The sequence below is a fragment of the Hyla sarda genome, chromosome 2 (assembly GCF_029499605.1).
Source record: "Hyla sarda isolate aHylSar1 chromosome 2, aHylSar1.hap1, whole genome shotgun sequence".
NCBI classification, from domain to species: domain Eukaryota; kingdom Metazoa; phylum Chordata; class Amphibia; order Anura; family Hylidae; genus Hyla; species Hyla sarda.
Genome location: NC_079190.1, coordinates 380,796,513 through 380,820,710, shown reverse-complemented (window position 1 = coordinate 380,820,710; position 24,198 = coordinate 380,796,513). Strand labels below are relative to the sequence as shown.

Below are 24,198 nucleotides of genomic sequence, written 5' to 3'. Positions count from 1 at the left end.
GCCCATTGTAAAGGCCCGTGCATCATTTGTGAATTGTTGTTTCCAACATGGCTGATCCATCATCCAAACAAAGTTTCATTCAGGTATCACCGAACATCCAAATGGAAATGTGGAGGTGACCATCTGGCTGATAAGGGAAGATCTGCAAATTGTAGTCTGTCTGTGGCATAAGCCATTCCTTTAACACATCCGAGTACGAGTTGGCAAAAAAGAAAGGACTGTAGACTTTACGTCTGCTCATTGCACAGAACACGTTTTTTTATTTTTATTTTTTAACATTGTGGCAATTGACCTTCCAACTTAGGGAAAAGGTCGCCTTATTGCTGAAAACCAGGTTTCCTGAGGATAATGTAATCTGAATAGCTTACAGCACAGAGGTTTTGGTAAGATACGTCATACCGTGGCTTACTGTGCAGTGATTGGTTGTTATGGGCACCTAAGCCAGTTTTACTTTGATATTGAGTCACTTGCCACTTACCGCTAATGTCTGTTTAGCTACATGCCTTTACTTTTGCACCATCCTATTTGAATAACCCTGTATATGTGGGTCAGAAAAAAGAATGAAAAAGAAAAAAGAATGGTTGGATATGTTGAATCCTTCTGCCCTCACAATTAATAAGCTGCCGCCAGAGGTGTCTGACAGTGGCTCACTCCCCTCTCTCACTTCTCCTTAAAGGAGTATTTCGGGCAATAACATCTTATCCCCTATGGAAAGGATAGGGGATAAGATGTCTGAACGCGGGGGGCCCGCCACTGTGACCCCCCGCTGATCTCCCTGCAGCAGCCCGCATTCTATGCGTAGCTGCGTCTGAAGTTTCGTAAACCACCGTGCTTCCGAGACGAGGACGTGACGTCACGCCACGCCCCCTCCATTAATGTCTATGGGAGGGGGCGTTGCGGCCGTTACGCCCGCTCCCATAGAAATGAATGGAGTGGGTGTAGCGTCACGTCCCCGTCTCGGAAGCCCGGCGGATTCCGAAACTTCAGACGCAGCTACGCATAGAATGCGGGCTGCTGCGGGGGGTAACAGTGATCAGACATCTTATCCTCTATCCTTTCGATAGGGGATAAGATGTTTTTGCCCAGAATACCCCTTTAATAAGAACACATGCCTGCTTGGTCTAGCCAAGTGTACCGGGAGGTCAGAAGCAACAACTGTCAGCTAATACCTGTCTCAATTGTATAGTCACCTTAGAAGAAACCTGTCATATACTTTTATGCTGCCTTAACCATGAGTTATTGGGGCAGTCTACTGTGGCTTCTGTCTGCTTTGATTGATAGCTCTCTACCTATACCTAAACAGGGAGAGATCTATCAATTAAGGCTGATGGGGAACATAGAAGCCCCTTAGGACCGTCAAGATGACTCCTGGTTTGGGCAGGATGAAAGATGACAGGTTCCCTTTAAGGGTCCTTCTGCACCCTACAAAATAGCATGCTATAAATTTTATCTAGCAATAGCAGTGGTAAGATGACTCTCCATATCCCTAAACTATGGCTCTCCAGCAGGTGAAAAGATTCTGGGTATGCTGAGGGATACAATTTTGTCACCATTTTTAAACCATCACCTAAAACAGATCAGTAGTTTTAAGTGTCACTGATGAGGATCTGATGGACATGGTTATCCTAAGGCTGGGTTCGCACTATGGAATTTCTGAGTGGAATTCCACTTTTGAAAATTCCGCTTGGAAATACTGATGCAGCAGAGTCCCATTGCTGTCAATGGGATTCCACTGCACAGTGCACAACACGAAATTTCAGTGGCAGAGGTTTCACTGCTAAAATTCTGCCACCGAAAGAATGATCTTGCTCATTCTTCTGGCAGAATCCACCGTACAGTATAAACCTAGCTATAGGTTCATACTAGGCTCTACCCCAGCTGGCTGAGGACCAGTCCCTCTGCATCAGGCAACAATGACTATTGAAAATGTCTCTAGAAAGTGGCATGACCAACTGTGCCGCTTAAACAGCCATTAAAGGGGTACTCCGGAGAAAACCTTTTTTCTTTTAAATCAACTGGAGGCATAAAGTTAAACATATTTGTAAATTACTTCTATTAAAAAATCTTAATCCTTCCTGTACTTATTAGCTGTTCAATACTACAGAGGAAATTCTTTTCTTTTTGGAATGCTCTCTGATGACATCACGATAACAGTTCTCTCTGCTGACGTTATTATAATAATAATAACGCTTTATTTATTGTTGTCCTCAGTGGGATTTGAACCCAAGTCCCCAGCACTGCAAGGCAGCAGTGCTAACCACTGAGCCACCATGCTGCCCTTAGCATACATCTGCTATGCATGGTTGCTAAAATGGACAGAGATGTCAGCAGAGAGCACTGTGCTCGTGATGTCATCAGTGTTCCAAAAAGAAAGGAATTTCTTCTGTAGCATTCAGCAGCTAATAAGTACTGGAAGGATTAAGATTTTTTAATAGAAGTAATTTACAAATATGTCTGCCACCAGTTGATTTAAAAGAAAAAAGGTTTTCACCGGAGTACCCCTTTAATAGTTCAAATAAACTATAAATGGATGTTATATTGATTATCCTTGATCAGCTTTTTTTGCACTCACACAGGTCAATAATCAGCCTAATTATGGCTGGTTGGAGATGAACAAACTGTAAATAATTAGGCAGTGAAATGGTCTTTATTATGTCAGTTCTGTTATGCGTATGGTTGGCTTTTGACATGGATTGACAATCCCTTATAAGTGCCCGGGACAGTACCCTTGGTATGATAATTGATTGACAGCTCTACAGTCTTCATCTTATTATAGAGATTAGAATTATGCACTGACTGTCTTCAGCAGAGAAGTAGCAGGTCACAGCACCATTCTATATAGGTAACACAGACACTTATGCAAAGCCATGAAGCAGGTAAACTTCCACTATGCCATAATCCCGTATCCTTCCTGGTAAGTATTGCTACTACGTAATATGATAAGTATCACAATGAGCACCATAAAAAGAAAGAAAGTACGGAGCACTGACCGGATTAAATTTGTTACTGGATACGCTTTATTTTGTTCAGTGGGTACAACATGTGCGGGGGAGCGTACTGCCGGGCAGAATTTCGGGCAAGCGACTGTGTCACGCGTTAGCGCTTCTTCAGGCCCTACCTGTCTTTCTTTTTATGGTGAGAATTATGTACTGTACTTCTCACCGTATCAGGCGGCTCTTGCGTCTGCGAGGCATGGTGGAGAGATTTGTCAAGTGATGAGAGCTGCTCCTTTAAGGCCTCTGCTTCTCTCTGCGCCACCTCTGCTCTCTGAAGGGAGGAAAAAAAAAAAGGTGAAGAGAAAAATACATTCATTTTAACAACTGACAATTAATCTGAGAACATTCATCAATTCATGCCCGGCTGACTATAATTGATTTTCCTAAACACTCAACCTAATAAATGTTAGAGGGGGGGTAGGGAAAGAAAAAAAAAGAAAGAAAAGTGATGGATTTTTATTTTAAACAGTACAAGGAAGAAATAATTGAGCGATTATGACAGTAATTTAACGCTAGAAGCAAGGAATCCCCTGCTGCTGTTAATGCTGCAGCCCACTGAATTTATCAGGCTGAATAAATATGAGGAGAAATGGAATCTTTTTTATTCAATTTATTTCTATACTCACGCCGAGAATGATTTCATTTCAGAATTACTTGTGGGAATGACTCATAGGGGGAGGCACGGTAGGAATCTTTTAATCTGGTAGGGTTGAATTTTGTGTAGCCAATAAAATGGCAGCGCTGGCAATAAAGGGGTTAAAGTGGTGAAATGATGGAGTAGGGTGAGGCAGCCATACTTACACACAGGGCATCTTGCTTTCTTGTTTGTGGAATTTACAGCGAAATCTGATTATTTTACACAATCTGATCATGAATACGGTGCTCGACCATGAATTGTGTGGAGGCAGGGGAGCATAGGCTGCACAGATCTAGGGGCTGGCTATGAGATTTTGGTATAGTAGAAAAATGCTAAGATTATCAGGGCATTAATATTTGCCTCTGATCTCATAAGCAATCCAACGCGCAATGGAAAGGATTCAGTTTGGGGGAAGGGTCTACAAAAAGGGCCATGCATATAAGGGTATCTGAAAAGATTAATGTGAGTATCTTGGTGAAAATTGTTGTTGACACTCATGTAAATTCTCAGCCAATAATGCAGCAGTAATAACCGCCAACAAATAATAGCTGACAATTGCCTTGACTGCTGGAACAGATCAAGTCACATCCGATTGTTTTCCCACCATAGACATAACATGACATTTAAAAGTCTGTGGCCTACAACTTTAATAGTGATTGCTCTATGTATATATGCCAAAGTTTGCACATGTATAGGACGAAAGAAAGTACTACTAATAATAATCCTAATCCTGGAAATGAATGCTATTCTATAGAAATGGAGTAATTTATTATGAGTAATCAGTAGCTCCCTCTTATCCGCTGGATGTGACACTGGGACCACTTTGATGTTGACCCCATCAAAATAATAAATAAATTGCCGAAAAGTAAGTATGTGTTCATTGAGTACGTCACAGACCTGATGCAGAAAAATCCTTTCAAAGAAAGCCCAGATCCCAGTGCTTTTCAGCTTGATCTTGCACTCCCAAAAGATGTGCTTAATCAAAACGTCATGTACAGCGCTCGCCTGCCAAAAGACCTTGGTTAGGACTACAAATCCTTCTTGGACAAAAGCAAATGTGTGCATGCCAAAGCAGAGGCAAATAACTTCAGTCTAGAGCATAGTCCAGGACAAATTTCTCAGCATGTTATTATGGTGCGCATTAGAAGGCTTTTAACACTGCGATCATCTTATAATGAAATTTCAGTGCTGTTTCATTTCTTTAAGGAATTATTTCTGAACGTACAAGAGCCTCTCTCTTAACAGTATAAATATAATGTAGCGGGGTTTTGTGTTTTCTTTTCTTTCTTTCCCGTTTGGTAGTTGCCCAAGAGAAACTTAGGCACTGACATGAAAGAGGTGGCAACGATCCAGCGGCTCACCTGCGTCTGGAACATGCATATGCTCGTACTAGACGAGATGTGGACACATTAGGGGAAATTCATCAAAATCTGTGTGTTGAAAAATTGGAGCAATTGACAATAGCAACCAATCAGATCGCTTCTTTTTTTTTTTTTACTGGCTGCTATGGGCAAATGCTCCACGTTTACTCTGCACAGGTTTTGATCAATCTCCCCATAAAGTTTTCGAACCATAGTGACAGGAGACAATTACATGCTGCTAAAAGATGGGGAAAGTTTACCTGGTTAGCTCTTTCGAGGTCAGTCATGATCATTTCAATCTCATCGGCCCTAGAGAGGGAAGAAGAAATACATCAATAAGCAAGGCTGGGAAAAACAAAGAAAGTCCATTTAAAGAACTTTAACAGGTAGTTGTTTAGTGACGGTCTAGTGTAACCCAGGAAGATGCTTGGACCCTTACGGATTACTCATATGGCACTTTAGCAAAACACTTTCAGAGTTTAAGTAGAAAATGGCCTCACATTTACGAAGTCTAAACTGGCTGCAGCGTTTTCTAGACACAACACCTCGGCACACCCTAATTCTTGTGATCAGCAGGGGTCCAAGAGGTGACAAGTGCAAAGAGGAAAGGATACATTATCAAAAATGTACTGGGGATCCATTCTCTCTTTTGATGGATGGATCTTGAGAAAGTATATACAGCTGTCAACTAGGATATCCAACATGCATATTCAGCATGGCAAAATGTGTATGATATTATGTTGGATGCATCTAGTGCTGCTTAGCTCTCAGAAAACCAAACAACATCCACCAGCTTCAGCCAGTGTCTCCCCTGAAAATGAAGCTGCCATGCTGAACAAGGCAGGATCAGCTGAGCAGAGTGATATATAATGTTATGGGAAAAAAGCAATATAACTTGCAACTTACTGACAGCATTATCAGTTAGGAGTCCAGTGGGCAGTCCCAATCAGTGATTGACAGCTATCTCTGCATGTAGGCTCATAGAGGGAAGATTTTTAAGCTTGGAATGGGCAGGGAATTAATAAATGAATAAAATACAGATTATACTGGACCTTTTCTAAAAAAAAAAAAAAATACAACAATCTGCTCAGCTCCACTTGCTCTATAACATGGTGCTTGCAGATCTAAAGTGTACCTGTCATCAACTAAAACTTTTATATAATGTAGATAATACCATTATATGTATATTTGTAATATACATTGGTTAAAAAACGGTGTACATTTTTGTCAGCTATTGTTTGTGTGACTCTATGAGGAGTCCAAATACAGGAAATGTGGGTGGACAAGCAGGGCTCTGTACACTGAGTCTCTATGATGCGCCCCCGGCTCACACAGCAGGATGAGTGACAAGCCAGAAGTCTGCACAGAGCCCTGCTTCTCCTGCCTTCACTTCCTGTATTTGGACTCCTCATAGACACACACAGGAAATAGCTGCAGGGACAGCATTTTTTCATCCAAAAATATACACTTTTTTTTATCAATATATATTACAAATATGCATATAATGGTATTATCTACATTATATCAAAAGTTTTTGTTGGTGACAGGTACACTTTAAATACATTTTAAATGTGACAGGTTTTCTTTTCAGGAAGACAGATATAATAAATATATATATTGACTGTCAATCCATCAGGGCCTCTAGACATATAATGTGCATAAAAAAAGAAGGGAACACTATTTTTGTCATAGACTGTCAGAATTGCAGAGCTCTAGCTTCGATGTCGCCCTGTAATTGCAGCTGTTTACATTCCAGGCCTCTTGTTTAAGAAGTGCAGCTCTGCCCAAAACAGCTCCTAATAATAGTTCCGCACTGTAAATATGAATTCATCTTAATCTCTACACGGATAAATATTTCTATTCAGGTTTCACGTTCAAACCAGAACTTGTATTGGTATTTTTAAATGATTTTCCTGCTAATAAACATTTTAGCAAAAATGTAATTCTTTTTAATACTGGCCAACAGTTGTGCCCTATTTTGGTCACATCGGAGGATATTCTAATAGAAGAGCACAGTTTATCCTTTGTAAATCCACTACTTACAGAGAACAGAGAAAGAGTTTGTATTAGCAGCCGGGCTGACCCCCACGATAAAAAGTTGTATTTAGTTTTGTATTATCTTACCAATTTTTATTTTTTTAACTAAAAAATAAGCCAACTATAACCTGTTATAATGAAGACGTATTGCTACAGATGGTCTAGTAGTCTAACCTGCTTAAAGATCACAGCATCTGACATGTACGTTATCTATATTGGCTTTGCATATGAATGTAGTCTATTGTTTTGGAACTAAAGCTGGTCATACACAGTAGCCAGCTGTCAACCAAATGTCCTATTGGACTAATAGGTGTCATGAAGTAAACTACTGTCCGTGACACAGAAAAAGAAAGCTGTGACGCTGTAAATACACTTCAGATAACTTGTTCTGCTGACATATCTTTCCAACCCCAATACACGCACACTCTGTCCAGCCAAACATGCATGTGTCTGAATGGGGAGATCAGAGTAAGCTGCTGCTAACACCTGGGGTGAGAACAAGAGATGTGAAATCCAACCAGATAGAAGGCCAGTCCTGCCGAAATCTATGGGTTCCATTGACATTGGACCCCACCTTTGGATGTTTTGTAGAATCAGCCATTTATTTGCATGTCCCACATGTGAAACTAGATTTGGCTAACTGAAGGGAAAAAGTGTAGCCAGACACACATTTCTCTGATAATAGCCATGAATTAGAGAAGCCAGACCCATGTCATGAGACAATGGCCCAGATTTATCAAACAGTGTAACAACAAAGAGAGTGAATTTCCCACAGCAGCCAATCACAGCTCAGCTTTCACATTACCAGAGCCCGTTCGCTGAGCTGTGATTGGTTGCTGTGGGAAAATCCCTCAATTTTTTTCTCTCCCACAGTTTAATAAATTTGGGCCTATGTCATCTAAATTCAGATTATGTGAATACAAACTATTAATACATAGAGTATAGTATTTAGATCAATCAATCTATGGAAAAAGGTATCCTCGGGATCAACAAACTCCTATAGAGAATAAAAGGCTGCCTACACATTTGTCGTCACTTCTCCCCACCCTGAAAACAGGGGGACCCATGTACACAGGATACATGAAGTCTCAATGGTCAGAAATAATTTAACTAAATCCATAAACGATGGAACAAAAATATTTAGAGAGCTTAATTTTTCATACTGAAATTATTTATTACAGAATTGTCACGATGTATGAGACCCTAAAGAAATACTTGAATACTGTTTACTTCAAGGGAAATTGTCCCATTAACAGCATAAAAAGGATCTTCTGCCAACAAATCTATAGAAGATGCATAAACAGCCGTCTGAGTTGTGAATATGGAAACATTTGTGGTGAGAAATGTTTGTAAGAGTGCACTACTCGAAACCTGTTCACACGAGGATGAGTTAAATGTTAAAAGAGCAAGGTGTCTGTCTTGTTAAGCCAATAAATCTGAGTTCATCCATTGGTTGTAGGTCAAATAGCTACGTGTGATGCACAATCCTCCTTAAAGATAAACGCTCTGTCATCTATGATCTAAATGACTTGTTATCATTTGCATTTTATATTGGTGCAAGGAATTATCATTGACACATAGCATCATGTTCTATTTACAGAGCAGGGGAATCTTATCTGTAGGTGATAAAAGTCATGTTATCAACCACACTTCTATCTGACCTGGGTTATTTACGATAAGGCTATAAAATTGGAGGCATTAAATGGTTTATTACAGATAACTGCGCTTACATTGAATGTGTTCCACTTTAGGCTTGCTGGCTCTTATGCATTATAAAATGTTACCTAATGATATGTATCAAGGCCGATAATTCACATAACAGAGCTTTTGACCTATCTGGCTTATAATGAATATTTAGTGTTTGTGTGTCTACATGATTTCTGACTGTTATATATACAGGGGTCCCTCAACATACAATGGCAAGTCGTTCCAAATGACCCATCGTTTGTTGAAATCATCGTATGTTGAGGGATCCGTGCAATGTTAAATATAGGAAGGTATACTCACCTGTCCCCGCCACTCCAGACCGTCACCGCTGCCCTGGATGTCGCCGTTCACTGCTGTCGCCGCGTCCCTGTGGTGTCCCCGCCGCTCCAGACCGTCTCTGCTGGCCGGGATCGTCGTTCCTTATCGCCGTCATCACGCCGCTACACACGCCGCTCCTATTGGATGACAGGACGGCATGCACGGCGACGTAATGAAGACGATGGAGAGCGACGGCGATGCAGGGGATCCCGAAGAGGATGGTTCGGAGCGCCGGGGACATGTAAGTGATCGTCACCGGACCACACGGGGCATCTTAAATGGCCATCCGGTGGCAGCTGAAGCAGTCTGCGCTGCCGGATAGCCGTTTATGCGATGGCCCGAAATACAAAATCATCGTATGTTGTTGCTGCCTTCAACATGTGATGGCCTCTGAGAGGCCATTGTATGTTGAAATTATCGTATGTCTGGGCCATCGTAGGTCGGAGGGTCACTGTATATAGTAAATTTGAGTAGCCATATTAGTCCAGTAATGCAGATGCAAATGGTTGCAGTATCCTGTAATACCTTTTTTATTGGACTAACAATTTTGTAACGACGAGCTTTCGGGATTCCTCCCTTTATCAAGTCAAAAGCAAATCTAAGCTCCCAAGCAGAAGACACAGGTTATATCTCACAAATATGCAGGAGTTAAATGTGGAGAATTCACACTAAGATGGGCCATAAATTGTCCTGTTATGGGAACATAGACTAAATAGATTTGTGTGTGTATATATATGTATATATATATATATATATATATATATATAAATATATATATATATATATATATATATACACACATACATACATACACACAAACAGAATATATAGCAGCAGTACATCCAAAGGTGTATGGGTGACTTTCATTCAATCCATGTCATGCAGCTTTACATGGGTTGAATAAAAGTCATAGATTTTTTCACTATTCCTGGAGTGCTGCGTAGCTGGTTTTCTATATTTTATTTTTCCTTTGTTTTAAGTGATCTATCACTCACATATTTTGCCATTTCCCTAAGATTCCCTCATTGCAATGAGCTTTCATCTCATGCCCAGATGTCACCCAAATATCTGCCCCCTATAAACTAGTTCCCCAATTCCTACACATGATAAAACAGCTATGTGAAATATATATTATATATTAATATCCTTAATATCCTGTTATAATGTAATAGAAATCATCTCACATTTTATTTATTTATGATTTAATGGCTTCATTTTTACTGGACTGGCCATAAATTCTATTCTTGATGAGGCCGCAGATCATAAAACCAAGCACCACATCAGCAACCAAGAGTTAACAGCTGAGAAAACAGAAATTCCATTCCACACAATCTACACGTGTAAGAATTTATTCCACAATTGGCCTCTAGTGGCCCAACATGGTGTCCAAATAACTTGTGTGTGAAAAAAAGGGGGCAAACAGAATCGTAGAGACTGTATGTGAAATGCAGGTCAGAGCTCGGCATGTGATCCACTCCGCAATCAAAGGCATTGCCTGGATCTGTCACTCAGGGTTCAATCATTTCAGTGCAGGACAAATTGAACAGCTGTGGCCCGGAGAATTAAGTGTACTGCATGATTCACTCTGTATCTATGAAGGGAGGCATGCGAGAATGTCCCATGCTCAAAAATGCATTATAGGCTCTCCTGCCATAGATTAAGGTAATGCTTTCACCATCAGGTCACAAAATATTATTGACAGGGATTGTCAAACCTCCAGAATGGTTTACACAGTCATTTATAACGATCACTATAGACCTGATATATTAGTGCACTTCCTAAACTAAACATGCACGTATAGCATACATGTCTAAGTGATGGATGACTGGACAGTCTTAAATTGTCCATATAATCTTATCATGGTCTTTTATTTGCATAATTTTTATTGCATATATAAAAATCACTGTAAGTGTAAAAGATAACTTTTAGTAAAAAAAAAAAAACAATAAATCCCCAACAAGATATATATTCCACATTAAGTAATATTGCCTGAGCACCCCCCCCCCCCCCCCCCCCCCCACACCTATGCTGGCACTAAGAGGCCATAAAGAATATATAGTAATAGTAAATACACTAAATACTACAACCATTTGCTTCTAGCTGGAGGATTGAAATAAATTGTTGTGATATTATCACCTCTGGTAGATCAATGCCTAAATATGGAAACAAAGCGGGGAAAAACATTTGTTGATGGAAATAAAGTAATAAAAAAAAAAAAAAGTAAAAAAATATTAAAAGGATTTCCCATTCTTTAAATACATTGTGCAAATGTGTTAACTGCACAAATACAGTATTAGTCTCTTACTAATATCCTCTATACTATAGTTTAAATGACCCTAAAAGAAAGTCTTGCATGCAGTCTCACAGCCACGCTTAGTACACTCCTGCTTGTATGACATCTAGTACTGTGTATACTATCCCTCCCTCAAGTGCAGCAGGCCAGACATCACGTCTCTTATCTCCACTGGTTTATGTCCCTGCCCAACTGGATGTAAAGAATTACATTTATAAATCCAACATACTTCCAACAAGGAATGGTTTGCTTGCTCCTGAATGTGCTGTTGTACAGTGCCGTGATAGGCTGTGCAACGCTATCAGTGTTCTTTTTTCTTGAAACAGTTTGTTGAGTCTATTATGCAGTTTTTGCGCGGTTCTACCCACATATTGTAGGTTACATCCACATTTGATCACATAAATAACATATTTACATTGGCATGATAAATGGTACTTTATTCCAAATACTTTACCAGTAGTTTGGGAGGAGAACATTTCACTGTTGTGGCAAATTTCATTGCAACATAAACATCCCACTTTCCCACACGTGTAACTGCCTTGTTGTGCAGAATCTGGTTGCTGAAGTTTGGGTAGCTTAAGTTAACAAATTCTTCAAAGATAGTGCCCTTCGAAAGGTTAGTAACGGATTTTGTGGTAACACTTCTTTTAGGAAATTATTCTTTTGCATAATTTGCCAATATTTATGGAGAATTTCCTGAGATGAATTAGAATAAGTGGTTATGTTTATGCACCAACCTGATGAAGGGTCTGTTCGAAGACTAGAAACATGTTTAGAGTCTTAAATAAACTATATACCTAAAAATTGTTTAAGCATCTACATCAGAACAAGTGCCCTGGATGACCCAATTTCCTTACATTCTCTGATAGGAATAAAGGCCTTTGCAGCCTCACTCCTCCTTACTACCCATGAAGATCAACCCCCTCCCACTACTGCCTACACTGCAGTTAGTTACAGCAGTTTTTTTTTGCTGTTGTAACTTTATACAGGCAGCTCACAAGTCATGACTGATGGAAGAGGGAGGCAGCAGACAACCGCACAAAGAAAGCAGGACATGAAAAATATAAAATTCTGTTCTGTGCCTCCTCCTTCTTCTAAGAGTTGTAGAAATGTATCACTGGAACTGAAGTCCCTCCCCCCACAGCAAGCCCTGGTTGCTTCAAAACAAAGGTACTGTACAAGTTGATGGGGAAAAATATGTTTTTCATGATCTAAGGTGGCATTATCAGGTGAGCCGTTACATGCAGAAAAAACGTTTCTGTATTTTTTTAACTGGGTTACCATTTAATGAACTTTGGAACATCTCAAAACAGTATGGTGCTGTGTAAAGATATGGACGGCTATGTCTGCTTTTGATCGCTTAGAGATGCTGACATGCCGCCATTATGTCCAGCAACCAGATTATTGTAACCAGACTTGTTTAATCTGTCTTCTTGAAGAAGAGACATGTCTATGCACTGATGACTAAAATGGTCTTCTGGACACTCTGTCTATTGCTTTCAAGTAACTGTCTGCTCGCCTGTAGTAAATATTTGCCTACTGCGGCTAAATTGTTTGTTAATGTTAAATGCTGGAATTACATATTGTTTATCACCATAGCAACAACATGAAAAGAATCATTGCCTCCATTTTAATTCCAATGAATCTTGATGTTTAATTAAGTTAAGCACAATAGAGAAGAAAATCTTAGTTGGAATGCTCTGAAGGAAAAAAGGAAAAATAAAACCAGTTTAACGGAATAAAGAACTTGTATGTGTTAGGACCTAAAGGAAAAATTAATGGAAATACAGATTAAAAAAAAAAAATCTTCATCCAGAGGGAGCATTGATAGGATAAACTTCCCTCAGCAGGAATCTGTGTTTACAGAGAGTAACCCAAAATCTTCCAATAGCTAAAGCCTGCTTTAATGTGATTTCTTTGGGACTCACACATGGATTGTCTAAACTTAGACTTGATCAGTGTGGTCAGACTTCTAGGACCTTATCAATCAACCCAATGAAGAAGCTGCAACACTCCTCCCATAGGAATTCCACCAACTAACAGAGATTCAGAGGAGATACCGTAGGTTTGGAGGAGGGAAAAATGTTGGGGTGGTGACATATAACCCCCAGGAAAGGGTTGGGTTGCTGCATTTTAGGTTAGCAGGTGTTAAAAACAAACAAACAAAAAAAAAAATAAGTTCACATGTGCATCAGAGTTCGTTCAGGAGCTCCACTGCAGGGTCCGTTTAAAAAGCAAGCAATGGAGCTGGACAGTCCATTGCACAATGGACACCAACGGGTCCCGACAGGTCCCATTGATTTTGAATGGGGTCTGTCAGATTCACACCCGATGTTGCTCTGCACAACTCTTGTGATTTGAACAGAATCTTAATAGAGCTGATGTGAACAAGGCCTAAGAAAATAAACGATTATCCGTGATAGTGTTTACATAGAACAGTTCTAGTGTACTTTCTGGCAATTATTTTTTTTTTTTATGCTTTAGGCCAAAAGTGAAATAATTCACCATACTAAGGACATACCTGTTGCAGACTTTACTACAAAAATTGCCCTTGTGATGTGATATAATCTTGTGATCCCAGCATCCTTGGACTCTTGCTCCACATTACAGTCTGGAATATTCTAAATGGCAAACATGCAGATGAACCAATAGGGAGTACCCCTAAAGGGCCCAGAAGATTATGGCAAGTGACCCAACGGACATTTCAACAATGTTTATGCTATTTTTTTTTAACCATGCTGTAAAGACGACACAGGACGTTTATTGCCTAATTTACGTTTCTATGACTGCCCAATAAACCAGAATATCTGACAGCCCGAACCCATGTAGCCCTATTACTGCCGTATTAAAGAATTTTACAGAAATGTTTTACTGCAAATGTTCAGTAGTAAATACGTAGTAATTACAGAAAGTAGATTGTGCCTTTCTTAGAACACAGGAAGCAAATTTATAAAGCCCCAACGTAAGGAAAGTTGTGTACTTTATATTAAATAGAATATAATCTGTCCATAAATCACCTGTTTGGCCATTATTATTAATGTAAAAAAGCAGGGTAGGATGAGGTTAATACGGGGGAGTGGGTGTTTGCACTTGTACCTCTGCACCAGTGGTCTTAAACTGTGGCACTCCAGATGTTGAAAAACTTAAACTCCCAGTATACACGAACAGCCAGCGGCACGCGGTGATACCAAATATGTTTATTTTTTTTATGTTTACATTTTTTATATGGAATTTGGGAAAAGGGGGGTGATTCAAACTACTTTTTTTTTTCCACACTTTATTGAGGAATCATTAGATTCCTCATACAGATCAATGTAGTTCCATAGAACTCCATTGATCTGTGTGCTCTGCGCTCAACTGATAAAGCCAGGTCCAGCCAGGTTCTATCAATCAATCAAAGAGCAGGGACCAGCGCTGGAGGAGAGGTAAGCCCTCCGGCTACCTCAGAAGTGAATCGTTCCCCCCGCGATCATGCTGCAGGGGGGCGATCCACCCCCACTGGACCACCAGGGACTGGTTAAATGGTAACTCTAATTAAAACCAATTTTTGCTATTGCACTCCTTATAGTAAATAAAAAACAGCCAACAGCATATGACAGTTAAGTGTGAGAGGAGCTATGATTGGATGAGGCTGGACGCCCCCCCCCCCTCTCAGCACTCCAGGCTGCACTTCCTGAGTTTGGGCTTTGGTCCGAAGTCTGTGAATGACATGGGGGAAAATTTGCTCTTGAGCTTTTTAAAGCACAAATAAAACATAAAAAACATAATTTTTTTTTAAAACAAAGTATATTAGAAATATTTTTTATTTACCATAAATAGTGCAATAGCAAAAATTAGTTTTAATGAGAGTGACCATTTAAAGGTCCCTTTAGACACCGCTGTCAGCAGCAATCTAAAGGCTTAATAGCTGGCCGTGGCAATCACCACATGTTGGCTATTAATGGTGGCTCCCAGCTACAGGGATCGGGGGGCCGGCCAGTATGGCGCGTGCTCGAGTCAGGAGCCCGCGCTATACACTGCCATCTCAGGACGAGCCGACTCGGCCTTAGACTGCAACCGGTTAAAGAAGCACTCCAAATTGTTTTGCTTATATAGTGCAGCTTAGGCTATTATAAAAAAACAATATAAAGGTTTGTGTGCATGCCATGTGTTTACCTGTTTAGCTGATGTAGCAGGCATGGATTTTAAGACATATTGATTTGTATTTTCCCTCAGAAATGATTTTTTAATTCTGTCTACAATTCCCATAAATCTTCTGGCTTTGCAGGGAGAGGCTTGTGGAGTCTCACCCCTGCAGTTCTCATAATGAGATCATCTGGTGATACTTCGGTGGCTGACCTGCGAAGACTGATAAAGTGGGATGAGTTCAGTCCACCCTATATGCAGATGTGATGTGTTTTCTTATTCAAACAGTATTTTTTAGAGAAATATGTAACAAAAGTGATATGACCTATAATCACAATTCAGGTGTTCTATGAATATTTGAAGTCTTCAGGCTATGGTCACAGGTTGCATATTTACTGCATTTTAGTTGGGTTTTTGCTGTGATTTTCCAAAATCTCTCAAAGAAATTACATGTCTCTACTACAGTTTTTGCATTTGCAAAAAATAGCCCAATTTGCCTGTGGTTTGGAGAAAATTTCAGCAAAAACATTGCACAAAGGCAACGTGTGAAGACAGCCTATTATATATCCCGATCCCATAGAGATAGCAGCAGTATACAGATGGAGCTGGGTATGGAGGGGTCTGTGAGTAGCCAGACGGGATCTGTGAGGTTATTATGTCATCCAGTAGGTCATAGGAAGTCTGGATAGGCCCCTTTCACTGAAATATTAAACACTGATTTACTGTGGGTCAAGCCAGTGATCATTCATTATAGTAATGAAATGCATGGATGCAGCTGTGCTTGAATGAATCAGATGGACTAGAGATGGTGAACAAACAAAAAAAAAAAAAAAAATTCCCTGGTTGAACTTGATGGACATATGTCTTTTTTCGACCGTACTAACTATGTAACTATGTAAGTGCACTCACCACATAGAGACTGTCGGGTCCAGCAGCGGGATACCGGGTCACGGTTTAGGCGCTGGTGAAGTGTGTCGCTTGGAGGCTACGCCGGCAGTTTCGCAGCACATGAGTGTGTGCTTCTTCCGGCCTCAGACAGCCCGGAAGAAGCACGCACTCACATGCGAAACTACCGGCGTAGCCTCCAAGCGCCACACTTCACCAGCGCCTATGCCGTGACGCGGTATCCCGCTTCTGGACCCGACAGTCTCTGCTATGTGGTGAGTGCACTTACATTTTCTTTGGTTGTTTGACTTGATGCTTCACATTTGTGTATGTGCACCCCGCAGGAGACTTTGATCGGAAGTCACCGAGGACCTTGCTGCCCACATCATTAGGGGATATAGCCCCTTGAGTGCTTTCCCCATTTTCTTGTCTTGGTTTTTGATTCTTTAATTGACTGATAAAAGCTTGAAAAATCCTATGATATATAAATTTTTAGGGCAGATGAACTAATAGCATACCAAAAAAAAATCTATTGCAAAATCTATTCCATGATAAAGTGAGAAATGATTTTCAGCTGTTTACTTTAGATTTTAAAATAGCACCAAAACATCACCATTAGTAACATAGTTCATAAGGTTGAAAAAAGACCAGTAACATAGTTCTAGTAACTAGTAACATAGTTTATAAGGTTGAAAAAAGACCAGAGTCCACCAAGTTCAACCTATAACCCTAATGAGTCCCTGAGTTAGGGATATAGAAGGCAAAAGGCTAAAAATGCAATAAAAAATGCAGGAACAGGGCACAGCAGTCACATCCTAACTGCTGGCGAGATCGGTATATTTATAAACAATAAACAATGTAAAACATTTATATTTTTCTACACACAAAAAAAAATAAAAATAAAATAAAAAGCACACGAATCTGACCTAACAGGAACTTGTGAGCCTCCCCTCCACCGCATACTTTCACACATAAGATTGCAATTGCTGAATTAAACTTTCACGGTAGATAAAGGGCAGACACAGCAGTTCTATCTGTTTTATCCAATGGCTCTTCATAGGTGCAGTGACATGCTGTCAAGTTCTCCTTTCACCTCATTTTAGGAATAAGTTACCTGTCAAAAACTATGACTATGTTGCTACAGGCAATACAGACATTTACCTCAGTACATCTAGCACAAGTTAGAAGCGCAGTGCGAGCTTCATATGGGGAATAAGCGTGCTGAACCTGGCTGAGGTCACATGCCTGCCAGTGATTAGACTCGCTTCTCATTACTGCAGGATGAAACCGGGGACGCTCGCAGCTTCACATGCATTTGTGAAGCAATGAGTTCAATATGTTTTGTTATGAAAATAGGTTGAAGAGGTTTTCCAGAACTTAGGATAGGCCATCAATATCAGATCAGCACCCCCACTGGTCAGCTCCAAACAGTTTGTAGCAACTGTATGTGGTATCATATCATCTCCTATTTGCTAAAATGGAATGACTTGCAATACCAGATATAGCCACTACCAACCACTGTGGACCCTTCAATCAGCCGATTGCTGAGAGCGCCGATTCCACAGAAAAAGTTTTTTTTTTTGTAGGGTATGTTCACATTACAGAATTTTACTCTGGAATCCTGCAGTGTGAACCTTTGCATTGGTGTTAATGAGTCTTCCGCGGACCCCTTCACATTGTGGAATTTCAGCAGCTGAGAATTATGCCGCTAAATTTGATCAGTCAAAAGAATGAACATGTTCATTCTTTTAGCACTGCATTTCCATCAATAGTGATGGCGCAGGGCCGCGCAGTCCTACTGCCGAAGGACTTTGGTTTGTTAGGAGTCAGCAGTGTCGCGCTGTAGGGCTGGGTTCACACAACCGATGAAGACTTCACTTTTCAGGCAGAATTCAAAAGGTAAGAGGAGCATAGAGGTATCTCCTCGCCTACTGAACTCAGGCTTAATATTGCAAACATGGAGGAGGCTATGAGACTGCGACACATTAAGTAAATTAGACATAAACCGATAAATAGATAGGAACATTTTCCTTTCTTTAAACTACTATAAGTACAATGTAAGATTGCAGAAGCCTTTTCCCTGCAGAAGAGTCAGCATCCTGCTTGTTACATCAGATTAGAGTCTTCCTGATGATGAAAACCCCCCAGGCACCTTATATTTTGCCTGCTATTATAATTTAACAATGACACAGCTTTTAGGTACCAGCGGGTAAAGAGGAGACCAATGCAATAGAGCTAAGTATACACATCTGTAAATTCAAACAATACAAAAATAGGATTTAGCAAATCTCTCCATTTTTCTCAGACCAACTCAACATATTGCATAGCCATTCAGAGCCATGTTTTCAATTGTTAGGGGGCGCTAACACAAGCAAATTTACTTTCAAACTCACAGCGTGTTTCCCGCTGCGAGTTTGAATTGGGACAGCTTCTCCGCAGGCTGTCTGCAAAAGATTTTAGGCAGCGGATTTATGGTGTTGAAAATTCACCACAGACCCAATTGACTTCCATGTGGCCTGAGGCAGATTTTCCACTGCCAAAATTTGCTGCCGAGAGGCCGCCCCATTTCGGACTCGCAGCAGGAAACACACTGTGGCCCTTATTTACTAAGAGTGGAGTGTAGGTTTCGTTGTGGGTTTTAATTCCCTACAATTAATTTTCTATGGTATTTACTAAGGTCTCCCTACATTTTCCACTTTCCTTACACTTTGCTTTTTTTTTTTTTACACATGCTCTGATCTGTCTGTTTTTTTCTCAGCTCAAATCCACCACATTTTCTGTGGAAACCTTAGTAAATATGTAGTTTTTTTTGTGAAAATGTCGGGCACACTCCCCTTTTTGTGGACCACGCCCCCTTTCCCCCGGGTTTTCTTAGCAAAATGGAGAGTTAGTCAGGGTTTTTTCCAATTCTGGCACAAATTCTGGCGCAGACAGAATTTCTGTCGAAATGTGCCAGGAACTGGTGCAATACGCCAGAATCTGGTGCACAACCGGACAAAACATGTTGGGTTTGCAGTAGTAAATGAGGGCCTGTAAGTTTGAAATTAAATCCGCTCATGTGAATGCACCATTAAAGTTACCATTTTAGGCTTCTTCTCATAAATGTATTAAGAGTAAGTTCAATAACAGTCTATTATGGTACTATACTGTAAGCAGTTCTTTTGTTGTGTCATAGATTGTACTATAAATTACATGAACTAACATTCCCTATATGAAAGGCTCACTTCGCAATAAGAAACTACATACATAATAATATTCTGATTTGCTGACACAATAGGCCCATCTGTATTAGACATTGCGTTAGGAGCCTCCATTACAAAACAAAAAAAGAGAAGCATGCTGTGCTATCTTCTCTGCTAAAATATCACCATGAGTTAAACCCAGAGTACAAAGTGTCCGGAATGTATAGCCGCATCAACAATCGTTTGTGCAACTATTCACTTCCACTAATGTCAGAAGCACATTCCCTGTTTACGAGCCAACAATCAATCATTTTTATGCCAACATAAGTGATCAGCCAATGAATGAGTAAACTAATCCCAAGGCCTTTTACACAGGACAATCTTCAGGAAAAAATGTTCCTTGGAGAATTTGTTTACTCAATAAATGACCGGCCTTTTGGGTAACTATTTTGATAACTCTGACTAATTTGGTTATCTAGAAGAATCTTTTAATAGATACCTCATATTGGACAATCTCTTTTTGTTAGAGAGGTGCTCCAGCGATAAACTGAGTATTCCAGTTTAGGAAAATTTACCCCCTATCAGGTTAGGGGATAAGAGTCTGATGGGGGGCCTAGACCCCCTGCAATCTCCTGCCCGATGCCTCGGCTTTCCCCAAAGATGAAGCTGTATCAACCACGTCACAGGTGGTGCCTGACACGTTCCCTTCATGCATCTCTATGGAAGAGCCAGAGATACACGAGCATTGTATCTCCGGCTCTCCCATAGAAAAGCATGGAGGGGACATTTCAGCCACCACTTCATGCCGTGGTCAACACAGCTGTATTCATGGGGAGAGCTGGAGTGCCGTGCAGGAGATCTCGGGGGGGGGGGGGGGTTCCAGAGGTCGGACACCCAACCCCCCCCAATCCCACCCCCCACCCCCCCCCGTGATCAGACACTTATCTCCTATCCTACAGATAGGGAATGTTTTCCTAAACTGGATAACTCCTTTAATCCACTCCCCTGCAGCACCACCACAGGGGAAATGAAGTAGTACATGTTGCTCATTGAAATCAATGAGCTGTCCTTTTAACCTCTTAAGGACCAAGGACGTATGAGTATGTCCTTGGTCCCGCTCCTGTGATATAACGCGGGGTCCCACGGTAACCCCGCATCATATCACGGCGGGCCCGGCGTCATAGTGAAGCCGGGACCTGCCGCTAATAGCGATCAGTGCCGCGTGCTATTAACCCTTTAGCCGCGCGCTCAAAGCTGAGCCACGCGGCTAAAAGTGAAAGTAAAAAGTGCCGGTTAGCTCAGTGGGCTGTTCGGGATAGCCGCGGCGAAATCGCGGCATCCCGAACAGCTTACAGGACAGCAGGAGGGTTCCTACCTGGCTCCTCGCTGTCCTTTCGCTGAATGACTTCTCAGTGCCTGAGATCCAGGCATGAGCAGTCAAGCGGCAGAATCATCGATCACTGGTTTCCTATGAGAAACCAGTGATCAATGATAAAGATCAGTGTGCGCAGTGTTTTTGGTCACTTTTTATATCATGAAAAAATGAATAAAAAGCGATCAATAAATCCTATCAATGCAAACATGGTACCGTTAAAAACTTCAGATCACGGCGCAAAAAATGAGTTGTCATACCGCCCCATACGCGGAAAAATTAAAAAGTTATAGGGGTCAGAAGATGACAATTTTAAACGTATTAATTTTCCTGCATGAAGTTATGATTTTTTCCAGAAGTACGACAAAATCATAAGTAGGGTATCATTTTAATCGTATGAACCTACAGAATAAAGCTAAGGTGCCATTTTTACCGAAAAATGTACTACGTAGAAACGGAAGCCCCCAAAAGTTACAAAACAGCGTTTTTCTTTCAATTTTGTCTCACAATGATTTTTTTTTCGCGTTTCACCGTAGATTTTTGGGCAAAATGACTGACGTCATTACAAAGTAGAATTGGTGGCGCAAAAAATAAGCCATCATATGGATTTTTAGGTGCAAAATTGAAAGAGTTATGATTTTTTAAAGGCAAGGAGCAAAAAACGAAAGTGCAAAAACTGAAAAAACCTCGGTCCTTAAGGGGTTAATATATAGACATGATGTGTCCTCTGGGGGCTATTTATGAAAAGTGGAGTAGATGAATGTCTTTTAACTCCATTAATTCATGTAGTGGTAACTGTGTAACTGCACCTAATTTATCACATGGTCCGGGGCATGTGATAAATCTTTGACATTTCTCACATCAGTTCTCCACTTGGCACGGTGTTTTTCTGCCAATTTTTGTGCGACTTTTTAATCTGTGTGACAATTATGCAACTTTTTAATAACGCTTATAAAAGTAGCATTTTCATTAATCCCTGACCACTGCAAAAAATCAACCAAAAACACGTCTACCACGGCAACATACCAAAAAACAGGTAAATGAAAAGTCGCAGGAAAAGTCCAAAAAGGACACTGCACCAAATTTTGAGAAAAATGTGTCCAAGAAAACCAGGGTAAAATGCTTCATAAATACCCCTCTTAGTTTTATTTTTCCACTGAGGAAATTACCCAGTAGGTGTATGAATTTTTTATTTTGTATCCAGACAACCCCTTTTGACATGTCTACAAAGATTGTTTTAATTGTATGGGATTATTACACATTGATACAAAGTACATAGGGGGAGATTTATCATTGCCTTCCTGACATTTTATTGGTTGAAATTTGGCACCAAAGTTTTGCGGTTAGTTTTTGGGCAATAATTTTGCGCAATTTCAAAATAGACAACTTTGGCAAAAGTGACTATGAAATGCAGTGCTTCATTCTTGACTGTGCAGTGGATGAGATTTATTAAAGGGGTACTCCGCTGCTCAGAGCTTGGAAAAAAACTGTTCCGAACGCTGGAGCCGGGAGCTCATGACATCATAACCCCACCCCCTTATGTCACGCCCACCCCCTCAATGCAAGTCTATTGGAGGGGGGCGTGACGGCTGTCAAGTATCTGAACACAGATACATATTGATAAATCTCCCTCATGGAGTTAGACTTGGTTTAGGCGGCTTTTATATTGGTTCCTGTATTTCATTTAACCCCTTAAGGACCGGGGTTTTTTCCGTTTTTGCATTTTCATTTTTTGCTCCTTGCCTTTAAAAAAATCATAATTCTTTCAATTTTGCACCTAAAAATCCATATGATTGCTTATTTTTTGCGCCACCAATTTTACTTTGTAATGACGTCAGTCATTTTTCCCAAAAATCTACGGTGAAACGGAAAAAAAAAATCATTGTGCGACAAAATTGAAAAAAAAACGCAGTTTGTAACTTTTGGGGGCTTCCGTTTCTACGTAGTACATTTTTCAGTAAAAATGACACCTGATATTTATTCTGTAGGTCCATATGATTAAAATGATACCCTACTTATATAGGTTTGATTTTGTCGCACTTCTGGAAAAAATCATAACTACATGCAGGAAAATGAATACGTTTAAAATTGTCATCTTCTGACCCCTATAACTTTTTTATTTTTCCGTGTATGGGGCGGTATGAGGGCTAATTTTTGGCACCGTGATCTGAAGTTTTTAGCGGTACCATTTTGCATTGATAGGACTTATTAATCGCTTTTTATTCATTTTGAAACGATCTAAAAAGTGACCAAAAATGCACAATTTTGGACTTTGGAATTTTTTTGCGCGCACGCCATTGACCGAGCGGTTTAATTAACGATATATATTTTTATAATTCGGACATTTCCGCATGCGGCAATACCATATATGTTTATTTTTATTGACACTTTGTTTTTTTTTTTTATGGGAAAAGGGGGGTGATTCTAACTTTTAATAGGGGAGGGGTTAAATGATATTCATTCACTTTTTTTTTTGCAGTGTTATAGCTCCCATAGGGACCTATAACACTGCACACACTGATCTATTACATTGATCACTGGTTTCTCATAGGAAACCAGTGATCGATGATTCTGCCGCTTGACTGCTCATGCCTGGATCTCAGGCACTGAGCATTCATTCGGCGATCGGACAGCGAGGAGGCAGGTAGGGACCCTCCCGCTGTCCTGTAAGCTGTTCGGGATGCCGCGATTTCGCCGCGGCTATTCCAAACAGCCCACTGAGTTAACCGGCAGCTTTTTACTTTCACTTTTAGCTGCATGGCTCAGCTCTGAGCCCGCGGCTAAATGGTTAATTGCGCACGGCGCCACGATCAGTGTTGCGCGCTATTAGCGGCAGGTCCCGGCTTCACTATGATGCCGGGCCCGCCTTGATATGATGCGGGATTACCGTGTAACCCCGCGTTATATCACGGGAGCAGGACCAAGGACGTACCTGTACGTCCTTGGTCCTTAAGAGGTTAAGTAAAGCTTAACCCCTTAAGGACTCAGTGTTTTTCAGTTTTTGCATTTTTGTTTTTCCTCCTTACCTTTTAAAAATCATAACCCTTTTAATTTTCCATCTAAAAATCCATATTATGGCTTATTTTTTGCGCCAATTCTACTTTGCAGTAACAGTCATTTTACCCAAAAACTTCACGGCGAAACAGGAAAAAAAAATCATTGTGCAACAAAATTTAAAAAAAAACACAATTTTTTTAAACTTTTTGGGGCTTCTGTTTCTACGCAGTTGATTTTCGGTAAACATGACACCTTATCATTATTCTGTAGATCCATATGGTTAAAATG

General features: G+C 40.5%; 1 protein-coding gene across 3 annotated transcripts in view; it reads right to left on the bottom strand.

Annotated features, from left to right (window-relative positions):
- The window catches only part of CUX1 (cut like homeobox 1), a 421,420-nt gene that overhangs the window by 171,636 nt on the left and 225,586 nt on the right, over positions 1-24,198 (bottom strand). For all 3 annotated transcript variants that reach the window (XM_056558499.1, XM_056558500.1, XM_056558501.1), the window contains exons 9-10: positions 5,255-5,303; positions 3,163-3,267 (exon numbers count right to left, since the gene is read on the bottom strand). In XM_056558499.1, the coding sequence (XP_056414474.1) occupies positions 3,163-3,267; positions 5,255-5,303 (154 nt within the window). The remainder of the gene's footprint in view (positions 1-3,162; positions 3,268-5,254; positions 5,304-24,198) is intronic.